The sequence below is a fragment of the Rattus rattus genome, chromosome 12 (assembly GCF_011064425.1).
Source record: "Rattus rattus isolate New Zealand chromosome 12, Rrattus_CSIRO_v1, whole genome shotgun sequence".
In the NCBI taxonomy this organism is placed as follows: domain Eukaryota; kingdom Metazoa; phylum Chordata; class Mammalia; order Rodentia; family Muridae; genus Rattus; species Rattus rattus.
Window position 1 is genome coordinate 84706700 of NC_046165.1, and position 20345 is coordinate 84727044.

Genomic DNA, 20345 nt, shown 5'->3' on the forward strand with positions numbered 1-20345 from the left:
CATTTTCCCATTCTCTCTCTGAGAAGATTGAAATTTTCTTATAATTGCATGGAATCTTTATTTAAAGAGGAGTAAAGTATTTTTGAACAGACTTTAGTTTTTTATTTGTGATGGTGTTAGTCCAAGTTTTCCCTCATGTTTTTCAGAACTGTAGGCTCTATACTTATGGTGAGTATAGGTTATATTTTTGTAAGTAGATTACAAAACTTATTTATGAGGCTGCAGAGATCACCATGGTTAAGACTTCACATTGCTCTTGCAGAGTGCCTGAATTTGATTTTTATCACACTTGTCGAATGTCTCATGGTGCCTGTAACTCCAGCTCCCCGGAATGTGATGCCCTCTGCTGGCCTCCTCAGACCACTCATGAACATGCTTATAACACACACACACACACACACACACACACACACACACACACACACACACACACACACACACACACACACCCAACGTAGAATCTTAAAAAAGAAAACTTTTAAGGTAAAATTTTTTGTTAATTGAAAATTTAGGTACACATTTTTTTTTAATACCATGAGTTTTTATAACAAGATGTATCAGCTTTTCTGAATAGATGAAATGAAAATGGATGGATTTCTGAAGGTAAAGGCCATTGTTACTGAAGGGAACTCACAGGATCGGCCATCATTACTTCTTCCTTAACTGCCATTTGCTGGTAGAACATTCAGCCATTTCTAGTAGGAGTCCTAGAACCTGATATATAGAGGAGGACTATGCAGTGATAGGAAGCTTCATTTCCCGCTGACTACCTTGATTCCTAGTCATAGGAACTTGAACTAGTAGCCAGAAGACTTTCCTAATTAAGACAGCTTTAATGTAGCTGAGTTGGAAAGAGAATCTCGGTAGAATGCTTTCATTTCTTTTCTGAGAGCAAGGTCTTGTGTAGCTGAGGCTAGCTTTGAGCTTCTAATCCTTTTGTCTCTACCTTCCAAGTGTTAGTGTTAATAGGATAGTGCCACTGTGCTTGGAATGTTCTTAACATGCACCTGCCATTTTGAAAAAGGGACAGGTTGAAGATGACCAAGCAGTTTCAACTGAACTTTATATTTTCTTCCTTTTCCTACCGATTTTTTCCTACCCTCACCCTCACAAATTTCCTTGTTCTTAGCTCTCAAATCTGATGGCTGAGTTCTTCTAAAAGCTGCATTGTTTTTGTTTTAATTAATCTGTAGAATACATTTGAACAGTCAGTACCAGAGTACTAGTACTCAGTACCAGTGCCTAGGACTCAGTCACAGTTGTCACCAGAGTTTTAATAAAGTGCTTCTTGATTTTTCTCGTGTGGGAGCATTTTGAAGCCACCAGTAAGGTTAATTTCTCTCAGCCTTTTTGGGCAAGGAAGAGACACTATTCTTAAAACATAAAGGCAAAAGGTCAAACACAAGGAATCTTAATACACTTTTCATGTTAAGTCAACAATTTCAAAAAATATTTATTTTAGGAAGTACCTTCTATTTCAGAATTGTTTAATTTGTCTAGAGAATTATCTACATGCTTAAATTAAGTGCAGTGCTTTTATATGAAGGCTTTTCATTTACAATGATACCCCAGTTTTGTTGCACAGAAGTAAATATCACAGAGGACTTTGCCCAGAGTTGAACCTGAATGTCTTAATTTTATATTCAGTAGTTATAATTGCTCTGTTCTATAAGAATAAACATGCTTGAATATATCAAGTACATCTGATATGCTTGAAATTGTAGAAGTGATACTAATTATGACAAAGAACTGATACTAATAAACATTAACTGAATTTCTGTACACAAGTAGGTTGTATTATATTGCAGTCTCTTCCCTTTAAAATTTCTAGTGTTTGAAACATTGATTAGTTTATATTCTTGGACTAGAAGGTCTTTTATCTTTGAAGAAAAATGAGATGTGTTTAATGTTAGAAATTTATGTGATGCAACTTGGATTTTAAATTTTTTGAGATTTGAGCTTTTTATAGAGCTCTTTGTGGTCAAGATAGTTAGTGTGGATGATGCTTTTAAGCTGTCTTACCATGAAGTGCTGCTGTTGACTGTCAGCTGAAGTGAACATGCATCATACATTATTCAGACAACAACCATGCTATGCATACACTAATTTATAGGCTTGCTGAACCATAGAGGCTGAATTAGTTGAGCACATGGCTACAAGTGATGAAGTTATTTGGCCAAATTCCATTGATTATGTACTTTTAACCTTTGTACTTGGAAGACTTGTTTATGGTCTTTTACTTAGATTTCTTAGGAAGAATGACAGTAGAAATTAGACGTACTATTAAAGAAAATCAAAATTTTTGAGGACGCTTATGATCAAGAAAGATTACATATAGCTCTTACATTCTCTGAATTGCACTAAGAATTTGTCAGATTCATACCGTATGATATGAGCATCCTAGATGTAGCCAGGCCTCACTGAGTTCCATTCAATTACATGGGCTAGGGATATCAAAGTGTATTATCTGGACATATTTGGAGCGATAAGACTCTGGACTTAGCTCAAATCTTTGGTAGTTCCATACTGCCTCACGTTTCTAAAGGCTACTGTGTAGATTCTAGTATAATGCTTATAAATTAAAATACATAACTTCATCCTGTTCGTGTGTTCTAATTCACGTTGCTAGTGTGAGGCTAATGTCTGGCACGTTTTAACCTCTCACCTTTGCTTCATAACCAACCATCGCTTTAAGGATATGAGCAGAATCAGGCTACAGGGTTTTCTCCTTACTGATTTGGTTGTATGTTTTTTTTTAAATATAGGGATTTTGGCTTCTCCACAGTCTGCTCCTGGAAACCTGGACAGTAGTAAAAGTGGTGAAGTGAAAGGTAACGGAAGTGGAGGAAGCAGAGAAAATAGTACTGTTGACTTTAGCAAGGTAACTCAGGCACTAAAGTTCCTTTAGCTTTTCTACTGAGGAGTAACTGGTAACGTGTTGCTGTGCTGCCATTGCTCCTAGTAACTGTTGAGTAGACGGGTGCACATACACTTGCGTGGCGTGCTTGTGAGGTGTTGTGGATGGGCCCCAAGTGTTGGGATAACTACATGCTTGCAGTCCCAGCAGTTGAGAAGAGAACGCTGTAAATAGTGTGACACTTTTATGTGTCTGTTTATCAGCACCAGGACACTCGAGTCATTTTGAAGAGGTTTTGTGGGAGTGGCATGCAGCACTAGCAGAGCCTTCTTCCTGGACTGCACTGCATCCCAGGTCCACTAGCTCATGGTGTTAGCATGTTTCCGAATGCCCCTGGGAAGCATGGAGCGATTAAAAAAAGGCATGAGTTCAGCAACAACAGCAATAGCAAAAAGCTGTGAATTTATTGTTACATTGAAAGAAAAATTAAAAAATACCACACAAAACAAACAAACAATCAAAAACCCCTTATTAAGACCAAAACAGAGCACTAAGCATAAGTGACAGCTGAGTTTCAAGACTACTTTCTAGTGGTTGGGCAGGTAGTGTACTTTTATGTACATCGACTGTTAACTCATGCAGTATTAACTTTGTCGTTGTTGTCCTGGAACTTACTGTGTAGACCAGGCTGGCCTCAGATGTTGTGATCTTCCTGCCTCTGCCTCCCAAATGCTGGGATTAAAGGCATACTTTACCACTACCCTGCTTAACACTAATGTTTGTACATCTTATTTCTAAGGCTTTGTTTTAAATGCCAAACAGGATCTAGCTTTTTAAAGCTTTTTATTCTGTTTTACAATCTGTCCACAAATCACACACACACCACTGAAAAAAAGTTGATGTGACTTGTGTTATAGCTCTGTGGAGCTTTGTACTCTCACATCATAGACAACTTGCCGGTAGGACTTTTGACTGTTCCGAATGTGTTCGTGTGGGTATGTCAGCATATGCCTGTAATTCTCGTTATCTGAAGGCCAAAGCAAGAGGATTTCAAGTCACAAAGTGAGCTCCAGATTACCCGAAATGGCTAAATACTACTAAATAGCAAAACCTTGTCAAAAACAGAGGCTGTCACAGCTGTCCCTTCTACTGTCCCTTGCTTTCACTGGTGCTGTTTCAGATCATCAGAAAGTTTTCCGAGCTAAACTGGAGTTTATTCTGTGTTAGTGAATAAGAAAATTACTGTAATTTGCATCGTATAAATCTCTGGGCAGGGCAGCTGTGGTTGATTTTGTTCCTCTGTCACAGTTTTACTTTTTTACGTGGCCTATTCTTGTGTACCCTCCCTGTCTCTTGTTGGGCAGGAGTCTGCCTCCTGGCACTGTAGTTGTGGCACACTGGGTGTGGGACTCAAGAGGCCCGCTGTAAGTGCTGGTTTATCTTTTAATAGATAGTCTCCTTAGTGTTGTTCAGTAGCGTGTGTGAGCCTGTGTATGGATGAGAGCCTCACCTACTCTGGTGTCGTGTTTGTAACCTTCTGTAATTATACACAGGCAGCTGAGTCTCCCGTACACATTGTCCCATCTCATCAATCAAGGTTGTAGATTTCTATTGTGAATAACATTTTTTTCCATTTAAGGAAAATTACAGGAAATGATAGTTATTTTAAATGAGGATTTCTAAAGACATGAAACAAAAGTTCTGAATGATAAGAAAATCATGAGATGAATATGTTGTAGCACTGTGTATAATTTCACTTCATGAGCCGTGGTTAGTTTGTGCACTGTATGTCCTCACCATTTTTTAATGAATAATTATTCATTGAAAAAATTTCAAGTTTATGTTTGGTAATATAGAGCTCTAAAGTAATAAAGGTTGTAGTAGTTCAAAACAATGGATGGTGAGTTTTGCTTGCATTTTTCTGTATTTGTCTACTCCATTCTTTTATCTGTGGGAATTCTGGTGTGTATTTATCTTTTAGATCTCATGTTTTGATTGCCAGTAGTAGTGTTAAAATCATTCTTTCATTTCTATGTAATCATATTTACAAATTATTTATCAATAGGTTGACATGAATTTCATGAGGAAAATTCCTACAGGAGCCGAGGCATCCAATGTTTTGGTAGGAGAGGTGGATTTCTTGGAGAGACCCATCATTGCGTTTGTGAGACTGGCTCCTGCGGTTCTCCTCTCAGGGTTGACGGAGGTCCCTGTGCCCACTAGGTAAGAGCAGTTCATCTTCATGACTGTCATGTGAATCCACTGCCTGGAACAGTAGAAGCACTAAGAGGTTGAGTTGATAATGTTCTCTCATTGACTGATTCAGTAAGATATTAAGAATTAATAGGAAATTGACAGAAACGTACCTATTTTATGCTTTTTTAAAATTTCATTTTCACTGATGATACAGTGTTGATAAATGAAGAGAATGATTTGATTACTTCATATGTAAATTTTCATAAAGCAGGAGGATGTATACTTAGATAAGAATATTAATATTTTACATAAGAATGAAGAAGTAATGATGAAACCCATTGTTTTATATGTTTTAGCATACAAAAACAGTTAAAATATTAACATCTGCTATTGTAGTGTTAACATGGATACAACTAAGTACTTTTATTTAATATTAAAAAGTAACAGGTTTGATGTTGAAGATAGAAATTCTTTTTCCACTCAGAAAGTTTACTTGACTAAATGTCATATTTAGTGTTAAGGCTTTGATCCAGAAAAGTTGCAGAGTGCAGAATTTTTTTGTGTGTATATTCTGAACTATTTGATTTGACAGGTGCTTACTTTCAAGAAATCAGTGTGGGATAAGGGAGGTGGCTCAGCTGGCAGATTGCATAGCGTGCACGAAGCTCTGGGTTTGATTCCCAGCACTACATAAACTGGGTGTGGTCAGACACACCTGCAATCCTATCACTTGGGGCTGAAGGGGCAGTGGAGGCAGAGTTCATGGTTACCCCTGGCTACACAATAAGCTTAGGTCTTTCTGGGATATGTGACTCTTTTCTCAAAGAGGAATTAGTGTGGAAACAGTGAGGTACTGCTAACCTGTAAGTCCAGCAAGCAAGAGGCTGACTGAAGAGTGTGATGTCAGCCTGGGTGACCTAGTCAGACCCATAAGATTGTTCTAGCTTTGCTTGTTTTTGTCACTTCAGACCAGAGTTAGTTGTATAATCTAGAAGGATATAAAAGATAGAAATTTCTATGAAAAAACCCACTTCTTTAGTAACTGTTTTACACAAAGGAATCTGGGAAAGAAATAAATTATGAATGCCTTTTGCAGTTTCATGATCTGATTTTTGCTTATTTTGTTTTAGGCTTTGAAATAAGATTTCCTGTAGCCTCAGCTGAGGATGCCCTTTAACTCAGACCTTCTTTGCCTCTGCTTTCCAAGTGCCAGGATAGCAGGCTTGCCCACCACACTCAGTTAAGATCTGTTTTAAATAGAGTTAACACTATTCTATTAGCATCTGTGGGTGTTTGCAAAGGTCTGAGTGTTGTTTCTATGTTTATATTAAAATAATTTTTAAAGTTTCTGGATTTGTGTATATATGTTGCTTATTTTAGAATCCACATATTTTAATCTTTTCTTAGGTTTTTGTTTCTGTTACTGGGCCCAGCAGGAAAGGCTCCACAGTACCATGAAATTGGCAGATCCATAGCAACTCTAATGACAGATGAGGTAATTAAACTACAGTCAAATTCCTTTGAGCTAGACAGTAAATATGCAATTATAGTCCATTCTCTCACAGTAAAGCTTATAAAATTATCTTTGATGTCTGTGCTATTTTATTTCATATTCACTCTTCCTTCAACAGGCCTTTGTTGAGGTTTAAGACCTATTCTAAGGAATCGGTAGTTTTTAACCTATTTTGCTGCTGCTGTTGTATTTTTACCTCATTGTTTGCATTGAAATTTTGAAATTTGTTTATAAGCTACATTATGGTCCTAAAATTTCAGAATGTTGTTTCTTTGGGCTTTCCTTGGAACTTCTCTGTGTCTCCTTACTTCTTTTTTGGTTTGGGGATGTCATGTTTGGCTGTAACTTCTTTAGTGATCAGGACTTCTGTTTCTTTGTGAGAAGTTTCCAGTAGTTCTTGCCAGACATTGCAATGCATCTATCTGCCCAGGGCATCAGAAACCCTGGATATCTGAATCTGATCTGTGTTAGCTTCTAGTCACTGCTATTTTTAGGTTTAGACTCTGTCTGACCTTTTCTCTTGTAATTCAAGTGATTTACTAATTTTTATCTATATTGATAATAACATGTTCATGTGGGTCTAATATCTGGATTTTTTTTTTTTTTTTGAGTTGGGGTTTCTACATAACCCAAGCATGCCTCAAACTGACTATGTAGCCCAGGCTGGCCTATCTCTTGTCAGTCTTCCTAGCTTAGCCTCTCACGTGCTGGGTAAAGGCATGAACTGTCCATCACATTTGCTTGAAGTTCAGATCCAAACCCTTTCCTAGTATTGGCAGAGGACCTTGCCTCTTCTGCTTGCTTGCATCCTGATACTGCCTACCCTGCTCACTTTGCTCTGGCAATAGCTGTCTTCTTTCTGTTTCTTGGATAAGTTTTGCTATTTATGCCCCTATTTGCTACAACTGTGACTCCTTTTACCATCCACCCTACCCTCTCTACCTGTGGCATGATTTCTCCTCAGATATCACCTCTGTTTTGTTTTTGTTTTTATAAAGTTTTGCTGTTTAGCCCAGACTATACTCAAATTCACACCAATTCTCCTGCCTCTGTATTCAATTGTCAGGGTTATCAGTCTTTTCTGCAACATTTCTTGGCTGCCTATTTTTCTATCAGCTTTCTATTCTGCACTTTGCTTAACTTTTTTGTGTTTTTTTTTTTTTTGTTTGTTTTGTTTTGTTTTTTGAATGTTTGTTCCTCTTGGAAGCTTGTCATTCTGGGCAATTACTTAACTCACTATTCTGCCTGGAAAGACTGCATTGTTTTTTGTTTTTTGTTGTTTTTTTTTGTCACATACAACATTGCACCTAGCAAGTCATAGGTAACCAGTAAATACTTGTTAAACACAATTACTTCGTTGTTCAGAATCATTCATTCAGGATAAATAACACTTTAATGACAAATAAAATGACCTGACATTATTGTTATGAATTAACTTGTAACAAATTGTCGTTAACTTATGAAATGTGTTTTCTTTGTATTAATGCATTGTTTTCTTTGAGTGTTACTGATTGATCTATTAATACTAATAATGGGTTAAGTATTGCCGGGCGGGTGGGTGCCTACTGCTGATGAGAACTTATGTCTTTGTGTGTGTGTGTGTGTGTGTGTGTGTGTGTGAAAGCAGGTCCTCTGTGGGCAGTGAGTTCTGTTAACGTATACCATTGCTCCACCAATATTTCTGTATCTAAAGTGCACTGCAGTGTAGTTAGATTTTTCTTTCCACCGTAAAATTCTTATGCTCAGTATCTTCTTTTCTTTAGATTTTTCATGATGTAGCTTATAAAGCAAAAGATCGAAATGACCTCTTATCTGGAATTGATGAATTTTTAGATCAAGTAACTGTCCTTCCTCCAGGAGAGTGGGATCCTTCCATACGCATAGAGCCACCAAAAAGTGTTCCTTCTCAGGTAAGTATCTGGAGAAAGACTGTAGGGGGGCGTTGTTTTCTTTTTAAGTTAAAAACTTTTCATGAAGAAATGTAAGTCATGCATTTTTATGACACACAAGTTACAACTGTTTACAGTTGGACGTGGCTCAGTTGGAACTCTCTTAGCATTGAATCCTAGCACTGACAGAGAATGAGAGATGAGTGGTGGGAGGTCAGAGAGGATCACCACGCCTCTGGTCCGACTTCATCCCAAACACTTGGTAGCCGTGTGGTTGTTACGGTATTTATTCTGTTACCTGGACATGTGAATATTTAGAGTCTACCTGCTACTTTGTTATTTGCATAATTTAAATAGATAATTACATAATTAAAAAAATTTACATGTGCCATTACTAGTACATTTGTTTCACAAAAACAAATAACTTTTGGGATATGGGTTCTTGAGCACTTTAAATAGTATGGAATAATTTGTTTCTGCAAGTTCGGGAAATTTCTGGTATATATTTTTGAACTACTTCACTTGCCAAGTGTGGGCTTTAACAAGTTGCTTGTTTCTTTTGTGAAAATTGCCCTAAGTGAACTTTTTGGTTTTTTCTTAGGTCAGTTCTGATCAGTTTTGTTTGCCTGGTATTTTACTCATCTTGCCCAGATTTTAGATTTTCTTGAAAAGCTTATTTATCACACTCTTTGATTTGTGGTGTTACATCCTGACATACCTTAAGTTTAGCTAATAGGCTAATTATTTATTATATTTTTTTTTACAGTAAGTTTTTTTGTTTTTAATGTGGATCTTTTTCTATTTCATTTCTGCTTTTAGCTGATTTACTTCACTCCTGTCCTTCAGTAAAGATTTATTTTCTCCTTTTTTGGTATTTTTTGTTAGTTTGCTAGTTTTAGATTTATCTTACTTTATATGTATGAGTATTTTGCTTGACTATATGAAGATGTACCATATGCATGCCCTGGATCAGATAACCCAAATTGGAGTTATGTATACTTGTGAACCATCATGTTAATGGTGGGAATTGAACTCAGATCCTCTGAAGAATAGCCAGCGTTCTTAACTGCTGAGCTATCTCTCCAGCCCCCATCTTTTAAAACTTTTCTAAAAGAAAAATAAAATTTTGTTTTGTTTTGTTTCGAGACAGTGTTTTACCGCACGGCTCTGTGTGCCTGAGACCACCTTTGTGGACCAGGCTACTTAAACTGCTAGTGATCCTCTGCCTTAGTGTCTCAGATTCTAGAATGTAAGCATGAGCCACTGCCTGATGCTGTATACTTCATGTTGTTTCTGACATTACACAGACTATAATATTTAGCATGTTCTATTGTTCTGTGATGTGTTCTGTTTCCCCTTTGATCTAATACATTGGTTTTATCTTTGGCATTTTCAAGTGTGATCTTACTTTTCTAATCTTGCTACTCTGTGTTAATATGGTATTGTATGTCTAGGTCCATGGGAGCCTTGGACTTCAGGGGGAAACTACATGCCTTACTGCGTCTCTCTGTTGCTCCCCGCATATTCTGTTTCCTCCCTCTCTTCATTATATGTGCTTATCTGCACTTGGATATTCTTTAGCCAGTTTTTGGGTAGCTTGAAATACTCCCTTTGTGTTCACATGGGGGAGAAGATTCTGTGTCTTAGAAGAGGTTTTATTAATTTTAAAGTGAAATCTAAGAAGATACTGAAGGAATTTTTGTGTTACTTTTCTAAAAAAAAAATTTTAGTAAAGGAAAAAATGCCCTTGGCTTTCTCTTTCCTTCTTCCGCCATCTGTCTTCTTTTTTGAACTTGTTTTGTAGCCCTGATTGATCTTGAACTCACAGTCTTCCTACCTCAGCCTCTTGAGAGCTAGCAGTGTAGATTTGTGAAAAAGGTGTATCTTTAAAAATTAATGCAAATTTTGTTCTTTGGTGTTAACCATAGTGTTCTAATACTTTGGTGATAAATTCATCTCTTTGGCAGAATGTTTATGTTCATAGCTAGGCTGGCTAGTGTTTTCTCAGATTAACACAAGCTTGGGTTATGTCAGAAGAGGGAGCCTTACTTGACAAAGTGCTTCCATAGAGCAAGACTGTAGGACATTTTCTTGATTTTCTTGCTACTCGATGTGGAAGAGCCTAGCTCGTTGTGGGCAGTGCTGCCTGTAGGCTGGTGGTCTTGAATGGTATAAGAAAGCCATGAGGTGCAAGTTACTAGTGTCCCTCCATGGTCTGTGTTCCAGTTCTTGCCTCAGGTTCCTAGTCCTTTCTTCCTTCCTTCCTGAAGGACTGTGATCAGGACAGATTAGCTGAAATAATAAACCCTTTTCTCCCCAATGTGCTTTTGATCAGGATGTTTTATCACAGCAGTGGAAATTTAATAAAACAGTAGCTATTGCAGAATAGAAATTTGACATGGTTTTATGAATATATCTTATGGTGCATTGATATTAGGATATAGTGAAGAAAGCTAACTGTAAATTTAAAGTATGAACAGGAGATAGAAATTGTTCTAAAGTTATCTCCTTTTTAAATGCTATTGTTTTATAAAGTTATACTAGGAAACTTTTTCCCCCAAAGAGTACTTGGGTAAAATCTTCATGAGATAGAATATTCCCTTTAGCCATCTCAGATACCAGTTTTCTTAAAATTGAATTCTGAAAACATATTTTTGTGGAATTCAGGAGAAAAGGAAGATTCCTGCGTTTCCCAATGGATCTGCTCCAGTGTCTGCTGACCCTCCTAAGGAGGCAGATCACCACGCTGGGCCTGAGCTGCAGAGGACTGGACGGTGGGTACACATGCCGCTTTGGGGAATTGGGTGGTGATTTAATGGAAAAGCAGCAACAGCCCCCCCCTTTTTTTTTTAATTCCTCAAGTATTTGGAATTTAATCTTATACTTTTAGTTTTGTATGGCTTTAAAACTGTATTTTCTATAAGCTATATGACATTAAGGAAAATTTTCATGCATTTAAAACATTTTTAATAATATGTACCAATCTTTACTTTAAAATAATGAAACATATACTCAAAATCATAGTATATGGGTTTTTGGTGGTCTCTACAGAAGGTTCTGAAGGAAAACATGGGTCTTTTTCCAAGTTAAAGAATTATGAGATGAAAGTGGAATTATACTGAATGATTTTTGTACATTATAGAAGATTTAAAATTTATGGGAACATTACTTTTTGAAATATTATAAATTTAAATGGACAAGCATGATTAGACCCTACTATTAGTATCTGGCAGCTTTATTAGAGAAGCTAGAAAGTTAATTTTAGAGTAAAGAGTAGAAATATAAAGTGTAATAAAATGTTTAAATTACTTTATCGTGGGTGACGGTGACGGCTTGTCCACACTGTAGAGAGGTCTGGCTCATGGTGTTGCACAGGGCACTGGTAGTCACTGTGGAGCTGAAGGACCTGGAGTGAAAGCTTTTAAAATTAGAATATCACATAAACACCTTGACAAGAACAACAACTAATATATTCATAATTAATATATTAATAACTAATTAATTCATAATCATTGACTAGAGAAATGTAAAAGCCGTATGAATGTAACAGAGTAAGATTTTTATCTCTATGCCAATAGTGCTGGTCTCCTATTAGCTGCCACCATTTATTTGTACTTTCAAGATAAGGCTAGGTGCTGAGAAGTCCCAGTGCCGAAGCTGGATATCTTAAGCACCCGAAAGCCTCCTTTGCCACCTGCTAAATAGTCAGTTGTTCAGGGTGGCGATTTATTTTCTACATTGGCATTGGCATCTTCTTAATTGAAAACGGATTCCTTTTGCTACAGATTATAGACTCACTTCTGCTTGTCAACATGCCTTCAGGATTTATTTTACTATTTAACTTAAAAAATTAGCATGGTAAAGTTCAGGATATCCAAACCAACTATCTATAGCTTAAATTTAATATTTATCTATCTATATTCTTGTATTTGGTATATACACAATCATCCATTTCCTGAATCATAAGGCTGTTCTGAAGTTTCAGTTCAGCAGTATTTATTGGTACCTTCTACGTACTAGGCAGGATTCAGCTAAATTGAGGTGTGGCATAGAACATGAATATTCGCTATTTCCTAGGGTGTTTATATTATACTAGAACATTTTCAGACTAAAAATAGCAAAAAAGCATAATATTTTAAAAGTTGAAATGTTAAGGCTTTGATGTTTTGATGTAAACAGATTTTTATTCTTACTAAAAAAACCTTTTAGTTTTATTAGTATATACACTGCATGAATAGTAATATATAGCTTTTAAGGTTTTTCTTTTTCCTAGACAGAATTACTCAATAAAAAAAGTTAAAAATCATAAAAGTAGTTATTAGTCAACTTCTGTGTTTAAAGCGTAGCATCTACATTCACACTAAGGACTACGTAAGATATAATTGCCTTCTCTGTATTTCTGCCCACTGCCTTTCAGATCTGTATTACTGATAAAGAATAGAGATGCATTTGCACATTTATATGAATGACTGGTTAGGTTTTGTTTATTCTATGTTTACTTGTGTATATGTTTGCATTCAAAGTTAAAATCACTCCTGTAAAGTCCTTTCAGCATATAGCCCACAATACAATGTTTCTTTTAATTTAATGAGATGTATCTTTCCTCTGCCGTCATTTCATTAGAGTCAATGAGCGTATCTTCTATAAGTTATGCCATGATTTACATTTTTATTGACAAAAAGTAAGCAGTACAGTTGTATGTAGCCCATAGATCTAGTTTGAACTAGTTAGAATCCTCTAGTCTACAGCTTGACGAGTCTCATCTCACCTATTTAGGCTTTTTGGTGGTTTGATACTTGACATCAAAAGGAAAGCACCTTTTTTCTTGAGTGACTTCAAGGATGCATTAAGTCTGCAGTGCCTGGCCTCGATTCTTTTCCTATACTGTGCCTGTATGTCTCCTGTAATCACTTTTGGAGGGCTGCTTGGAGAAGCTACAGAAGGCAGAATAGTGAGTACAAAAGATTGGTAGTGGCCAGGCTCCCAGCTCCTCAGAGGCAAGTGTCTGTATGCATTTGTCTCACTATTCGTGCTTGTATTTGAAGAGTCTCCCCACAGCATTAACCTGTCCCCAAACAGACTTCCCCCAAAGGTAATTGCTGTGGAAAACATGGGGAAGACATTTGAACAGGAGAAGATGCACAGTTGAGGTAAAAACAAACAAACAAACAAACAAACAAACAAAAAAACCCAAACAGTTTTATCCTACCTTGCTTGGTGAAATGGCTATAAATTGAATAAGACTTCCTTGCCTCCCGGGGGATGTGTGGGTTATGGGGAGATGCTCTGGGTGGGTCGTGGTGGGAAATTTACCCATGGGAGTTCCCATCCTGTGCCCTGTTAGTCATCATGGCCCCAGCTGGTGACGAAACCGAGACTGTTCAAAACATCAGAATGTAGCTGTAGAGAAGGTGGGGTTTTGAAGTTGTGTTTGAAGGTATTAAATCTGTTTGGAAGTTGCCAAAACTTTTATTTTTTTTTTTTTTAATTGGATATAGAAGGAACAGGTTTCCTCCAGTTATAAAAATAATTTTTCCATAAAGGGAAAAATAAAAAAATAAAAAAAAAAGGAACAAGGAACAGGACCTACATTTTTTTTTCTGTAATATTGTCTGAAATTTCTATAACCTTGCTCTGGAGAGAGCAGGGCAAGACCCTCAAACCACATTGTTCTGGCAAGCACTGTAGGAATGCAGGGTCACTGCAGGACTGGCTTTTTTAATAAAATCTTGAATGGCATATTGACATTGGGGACTGGTTTTTAATAAAATCTTGAATGGCATATTATGGGGCATGTAAATATATTTTAATGGCACATAAGTGACATGATTTATAATTCTTGATTTCTGAAGTTTTTAAAATAATATTTACTATTTAAAGAAATTTATTTTTATAAGTAAAAGGTAAAAACAGTTAAATCTAAATGACAATAGTTATTCAATTATAAAGACATGTCTTTTAGAACATGAGGTTAAAAACCTAAAAATTGAAAATTTCTAATTCTGAATTTATTTTTAGTTACTTAGATTCCTTTTTATTGTTTCCTTTAATCATTGTTTCAAATATACATGTTTTTAGTTGTTTTATATACTGTCAAAAATAGTGCTTATAACTCTGCCGTACCCTATCGAAATGTGGCTTAGCTATTACATCTTGGAAATATTGCTGCTTGGCTCCTAGCTGTCACTGCCTATCTTCTACCTTCTGCCTTTTGACACCATGTGCCTGAGATTGTGTTTGGCACTAGAGTAGGCAGAGAGACAAGTGTAGCAGGGACTGCCTAACTGGAAGCATGGGAGGTTGTAGCCTGTGTTCACTGCACTGTTGTGAGAACGGAGAGCTGTTGAAATTGAAGCTACAGAAATGGAGAACAGAGGAAGCAATATGAATGTGAAGTGTTTGCTTCCTCTGTCCATTATAGAAATGGCGTTTTAGGGAGCTCATTGTCAGAGGTTATAGTAGCAGAAGAAAGTCTAAGTATTGGACCACTCATGTGCCAAGGAAAGGTGGAAAGTTAGCTGATTTAGAGAATAGGAGGAGTACATTGGCCCAGCAGATTAGATAGCCAGAGCCCTAGGATGAAGAGGGTGGATGTAAAGCAGTTCTACACTGGGGAAAAGTAGCATGGGGTCTGCTGTGGCTGTGGAGTGGGTGGGATCGTAAAGGCAGAGTTTCTGGTGGTGCTGTCCATATTTTTAACCCACAACTTAGAGAGGGGTCTCTAGTTTGTGCTGACCTGCTTTGGTTGAATTTTGTGATGTTGTTTTCAGTGTTTGCTTTCTTTTTCTGAATTTTACTTAGACATTTTCACCTTTAACTCAAGTTCATCCTAAGTTCAGTTTTAAAATGACCATGTTTTAATAGAAATAAGGATTTATTAATAAGGACTCATGTTTTATAGTGAAACCCTATTTTTCAAAAAGAAAGCATTCTTTACATTTAACATGTTATTAATAAGGTTGCTTGTTTTTTCATGTTGCCAGTAGTTCAATTATATTTTATTTCGTTACTTTGTGATTCTGTTTTGGATGATGGTGTTAGAATTGATGGTGAGAATTGCTATATTTGTGGGATATGCCTCAAGTAACAGACAGGGTTTGAAGGTACCTGTACAAACTCCAGTGGAGTTCTGATTGCCATCATCTCCACTTAAAAATAGGAGCTTAGACTGGAGCCAAGGTGTCCCAAAGCTGCACTCCAGGCCCTGGCCCCGCAGGCTTCCAGAGCAGCCCTGTTGTTGCCTGCTGTTGTGCTGTGTGTCTGTTGTTTCAGGATCTTTGTTTCTTACTACTTCTTGTCTTGCCTTTACCAATCCTGGGCTTTCTCCCTTCTGGATAGCATACCCCAGTTGGCCTTGATGTTTTAAAATGGTAAATTCTTTTCCTTTTTCTCTGACCTTACCCCTTGTCTAGTGGCATAGTACATTGTCATTGCTTCACCATCTAACCACATTTGCCAGGCTGTAATGCTGATAGTGAAATCCAGTACTACTCTACCATACTAAACTCCTGAGCTATTGTTGTCCTGTTTTATCTCATTTTGATGGGCTATAAATGACAAAATACTTAACATATTAATTATTTTTGTGAATTTTTTTGCAGTCCCCCCATCTACCTTGTTTATGTTACCTATATCAAATCAATTAAGGCCGTCATTCTAATTTTCAAAAAATATATGGAAAGTTGCTTTTATAGAAAACAGTCAGAAAAGGGTCACATATTTACCTTCTTTTTTAATCACCATATTGAGTAATGTGCTTTTTTATTTTCAGAATAAAAATATACTTATTTCAGTCATATAAAACTAGTAAAAATAACACATGCTTTTCTGCTTGCATAGACTTACAAATAAAACAGCACATATGAAGCTGAGGCCCCATGTGTCTCCCTTTGCGCCTTGTGTCTTATTGTGTCAAGTCTAGAACTAAGGATGATTGCCAAAAGTTCAATTAAATATGCAAAAAAAGCAGTTTTTGATGTTCTTAATATATTTGTAATTTTCCATATATATGACTTAATTTTAAAGCACAATACTGTCTTTGCTTTAATTTCTGTAACTACTTGGCCAGTATCCATGTTTTCAGATGTCTTACATATGGTATAGTAAGGTAGAGATAATTTTTTGATGTATTGCTTTTGTTCATTTCCCCCTTAAACAGAGTGCAATAGAGTCTCTTTTTGGAGCATCATTAACTGGGATTGCCTATTCATTGTTTGCTGGGCAACCTCTAACAATACTGGGGAGCACGGGTCCAGTCCTAGTGTTTGAAAAAATTTTATTTAAATTCTGTAGGTAAGTAGAAATTCTTATCCCCTGTGTTTGTATACCTGTTAAATATACGTTACATTGTACTGTTTGTGAATGACATTTAGCTGTATTAACAATATGTGTATCTTCAGTGTCTCTGGATTTTTTTTACGTCATTGTTCTACCAAGGTCCCTACTACCCTTCCACCCCAGTAATGTAGAGATGAGGAAAATAAGGTCAGCCATCAATGCTAATTTAATTGATCGGAGTATAATAAGCAAATCATGTGAGGAACAATAAAAATCTTTAGTGTTAGCAAAATTAAACCAGTAAGATGTTATCTGAACTGCTTTTTAGGTGCAGTGTGGATCTTACAGAGAAGCTTACAGTGCAGTAGGTCTTGAAAGCCAAGACTGACTTAGCCAGGCAATCTTGTGCAAAGGGATGAGGAGGGCTCAAAGCCATCAGTTGCCGGGTTAGTGTCTGTGGCTAGGCTGTTGGGTATCATAGGCATACTGTAGCTAATAAACTTTGAATTCAACATTAACAGTATTCGTTCCCTATGTGACATATGTACAATTGAGTCTTAATCTGAAACAACATAGACATTTGAATGTTTGATTGATATAATTCTTTTGCCCTGGTTCTCTGCTCACTGGTAACCTGATTATAATTTTGACATGGCATGCTCCATGAAATTACTTAAAGTATAGCCTTTTATAATAATCTCTTACTTGAAATGAATTCTGTAGGCATAATGGTGGCAAGATATTGGGTTAGTGATGTCTTTGCCCTGCTGACACTTACGGAGTCTTTACCTTCAGAGAAAGCCAGTCATGGTTGATTTAATCTGTCATTTGTTCCATATAGCTGATTGCTAATGTGAGGTCTAATGCTTTTACCCCTTTATTGTCAGGCATATCTTCACTGTAAATCTTTAATAAAGTAACCAAGTCTCCAGTTGAAGCAAAGACACAGAGCTTCTTCTAATCATTATTTGGCAATTTGGTAATTGCAGTTTTAAGGAATCCTGTGTTTGTTCTTACTGCTTGTTATGACAAATTTTAGGTGCAAGTCTGTATGTACATGGTGATCATGTCTCTGTTTATATTTCAAAACAGAGATTATCACCTATCCTATCTATCATTAAGAACCAGTATTGGTCTGTGGACTTCTTTCTTGTGCATTGTGTTGGTCGCAACAGATGCCAGCAGCCTTGTTTGTTACATTACTCGGTTCACAGAAGAAGCTTTTGCCGCTCTCATTTGTATCATCTTCATCTATGAAGCCTTGGAGAAACTCTTTCACTTAGGAGAAATATATGCATTTAACATGCACAACAACTTGGATGCATTGACCAGTTACACGTAAGTGCTTCTATTTCATCCTTAGGTTATAATATATTTTTCTAGGACATCAGAGCATAAGAAAGGGTTTTTTGTTGTTGTTGTTGTTGTTGTTTGTTTGTTTTTTCTTATTTTTGTTTTGTTTTTAAGAGCCGGGCATAGTGGTATACACTGTTAATCCCCAGTACTCAGGAGGCTGAGGCAAGAGGAAGTACTACAAGCTAAAGGTCCACCTGGGCTACATAGCAAAAAGACAGAAAGAGGAATTTTTGCAATGTAGTATTCATTGTATTTAGTTGTATTTGGTAGTTGAAATATTTATTTCATATGGAATTTTGGTAAAACATTCATTGGTAGAATTATTGTTGATGAAATGTATTTACTTTTGTTTATTAATGTAATGGTAGGTTTAATTGCCAATTTGACATAATCTAGAGTTATCTGGGAAAAGACTCAATGGGAGATTGTCTAGGTCAGATCGGCCGTGTGAGCATGTCTGTAAAAGACTGTCTTGATTACATTAATTTAGGTAGGAAGACCCACCAACCAAGGGGTAGCACCATTCCCTATGCAGGGGATCTTGGAAGTGGGCTGAGAACTAGATGTATATATTAATTTGTTCTTATCTGCTTCTTGACTATGGATGCAACATGCCTAGCTTGTTCAAGCTGCCGCCACCGTGACTTCCCCATAGTGACAGACCTGGAACTGTGAACTAAAATAAACCCTTTCTCCCCATGTTGCTTTTGTCATGGTATTTTACTATAGCAATAGGAAATGAAACTAATACAACTGAAATAACAAAGTAACTGCACTGTGTGGTCTTCTGTTGGAGTTGGGTTGGCAAATTTAAAGTCAGGGTTCTCTAAAGGAACAGAGCTGATAGAATGAAAAAAAATGTATGTGTCCAGGGGTGAGGGGAACGGGAGTGATTTATTAGTTTGGTTTATAGGCTCCATTCCACAATATCTTAAATTGGAGGCTGAGAACCTATAGTTGTTCTATCCAAGAGGCTTGCTGTCTCATCAGTCCTGGGTGCATACTGGAGTTCTGGAGATTTTCTGGTGGGCTGCTGATCTTTATTGTACCTTGGAATCCCAAAGAAGTTGGTTCTAATATCAGGACCACCTCAATGACAGCATAGATGCCAGTGGAGTGGAAGCAAGCAGGCAGAAAGCAAAAGCTTTCCTTTTTTATGTCCCTGTATCTCAGCAGCCACCAGAAGGTGCACCCATATTTAGAATTATTAGGAGCTTCCTGCTTCACATAGTCTGATCAAGAGAATTTCACTTCCAATTGTAGTCAAGTTAACAACCATCACAATTGGCAATCTATGATCTATGTATTTCTGTATTCTTTTTTTTTTTTTTTGTTTTTTTTTTTTTTTTTTTTTTTTTTTTTATTAACTTGAGTATTTCTTATGTACATTTGGCAAACATCCCCTTCCCGCCCCCCCCTTCCTTATGGGTGTTCCCCTCCCCACCCTCCCCCCATTGCCGCCCTCCCCCCGACAGTCTAGTTCACTGGGGGGTTCAGTCTTAGCAGGACCCAGGGCTTCCCCTTCCACTGGTGCTCTTACTAGGATATTCATTGCTACCTATGAGGTCAGAGTCCAGGGTCAGTCCATGTATAGTCTTTAGGTAGTGGCTTAGTCCCTGGAAGCTCTGGTTGCTTGGCATTGTTGTACATATGGGGTCTAGAGCCCCTTCAAGCTCTTCCAGTTCTTTCTCTGATTCCTTCATCGGGGGTCCTATTCTCAGTTCAGAGGTTTGCTGCTGGCATTCGCCTCTGTATTTGCTGTATTCTGGCTGTGTCTCTCAGGAGCGATCTACACTTCTGCACTTCTTTGCTTCATCCATCTTGTCTAATTGGGTGGCTGTATATATATTTCCCTGTATTCTTTAATCACTCTTAGGTATATGGAAGGATGTAGGGTATATTTTTTGTATTCAAGTATTCCTCATGTTTTATATTATGATGTTTTTAATTTATAGAATGTTCAACAAATGTTCATCCTTACATATAGTATACTGCTGTCAAGAAGGTATTTCTTTAGTACTTTTTGTGTCACTGGAGATGGAACTCAGAGCTTTGTGCGTGGTAGGCAAGCTTTGTCACTGAGCATCTCCAGCCATTCATTTGATTATTTTTAAAAGATAAAGTCTCACTATATATTCCTGGCTGATCTTGATCTAGCTACATAGACCTGGTTGTACTTGAACTCAGCCTTCTATGAGCCATTCAATTAATTTTGTTTTTGCTATGGGGGAGATTTTATACGAGTACTATATTAGCA

At 37.0% G+C, this 20345-nt stretch overlaps 1 protein-coding gene across 1 annotated transcript in view; it reads left to right on the plus strand.

Moving 5' to 3' along the window:
* Positions 1-20345, plus strand: part of Slc4a7 (solute carrier family 4 member 7) — a 79377-nt gene that overhangs the window by 34295 nt on the left and 24737 nt on the right. The window contains exons 8-15 of the mRNA XM_032918164.1: positions 2766-2881; positions 4923-5080; positions 6461-6548; positions 8330-8476; positions 11123-11229; positions 13232-13406; positions 16614-16747; positions 17825-18070. Of these exons, the coding sequence (XP_032774055.1) occupies positions 2766-2881; positions 4923-5080; positions 6461-6548; positions 8330-8476; positions 11123-11229; positions 13232-13406; positions 16614-16747; positions 17825-18070 (1171 nt within the window). The remainder of the gene's footprint in view (positions 1-2765; positions 2882-4922; positions 5081-6460; positions 6549-8329; positions 8477-11122; positions 11230-13231; positions 13407-16613; positions 16748-17824; positions 18071-20345) is intronic.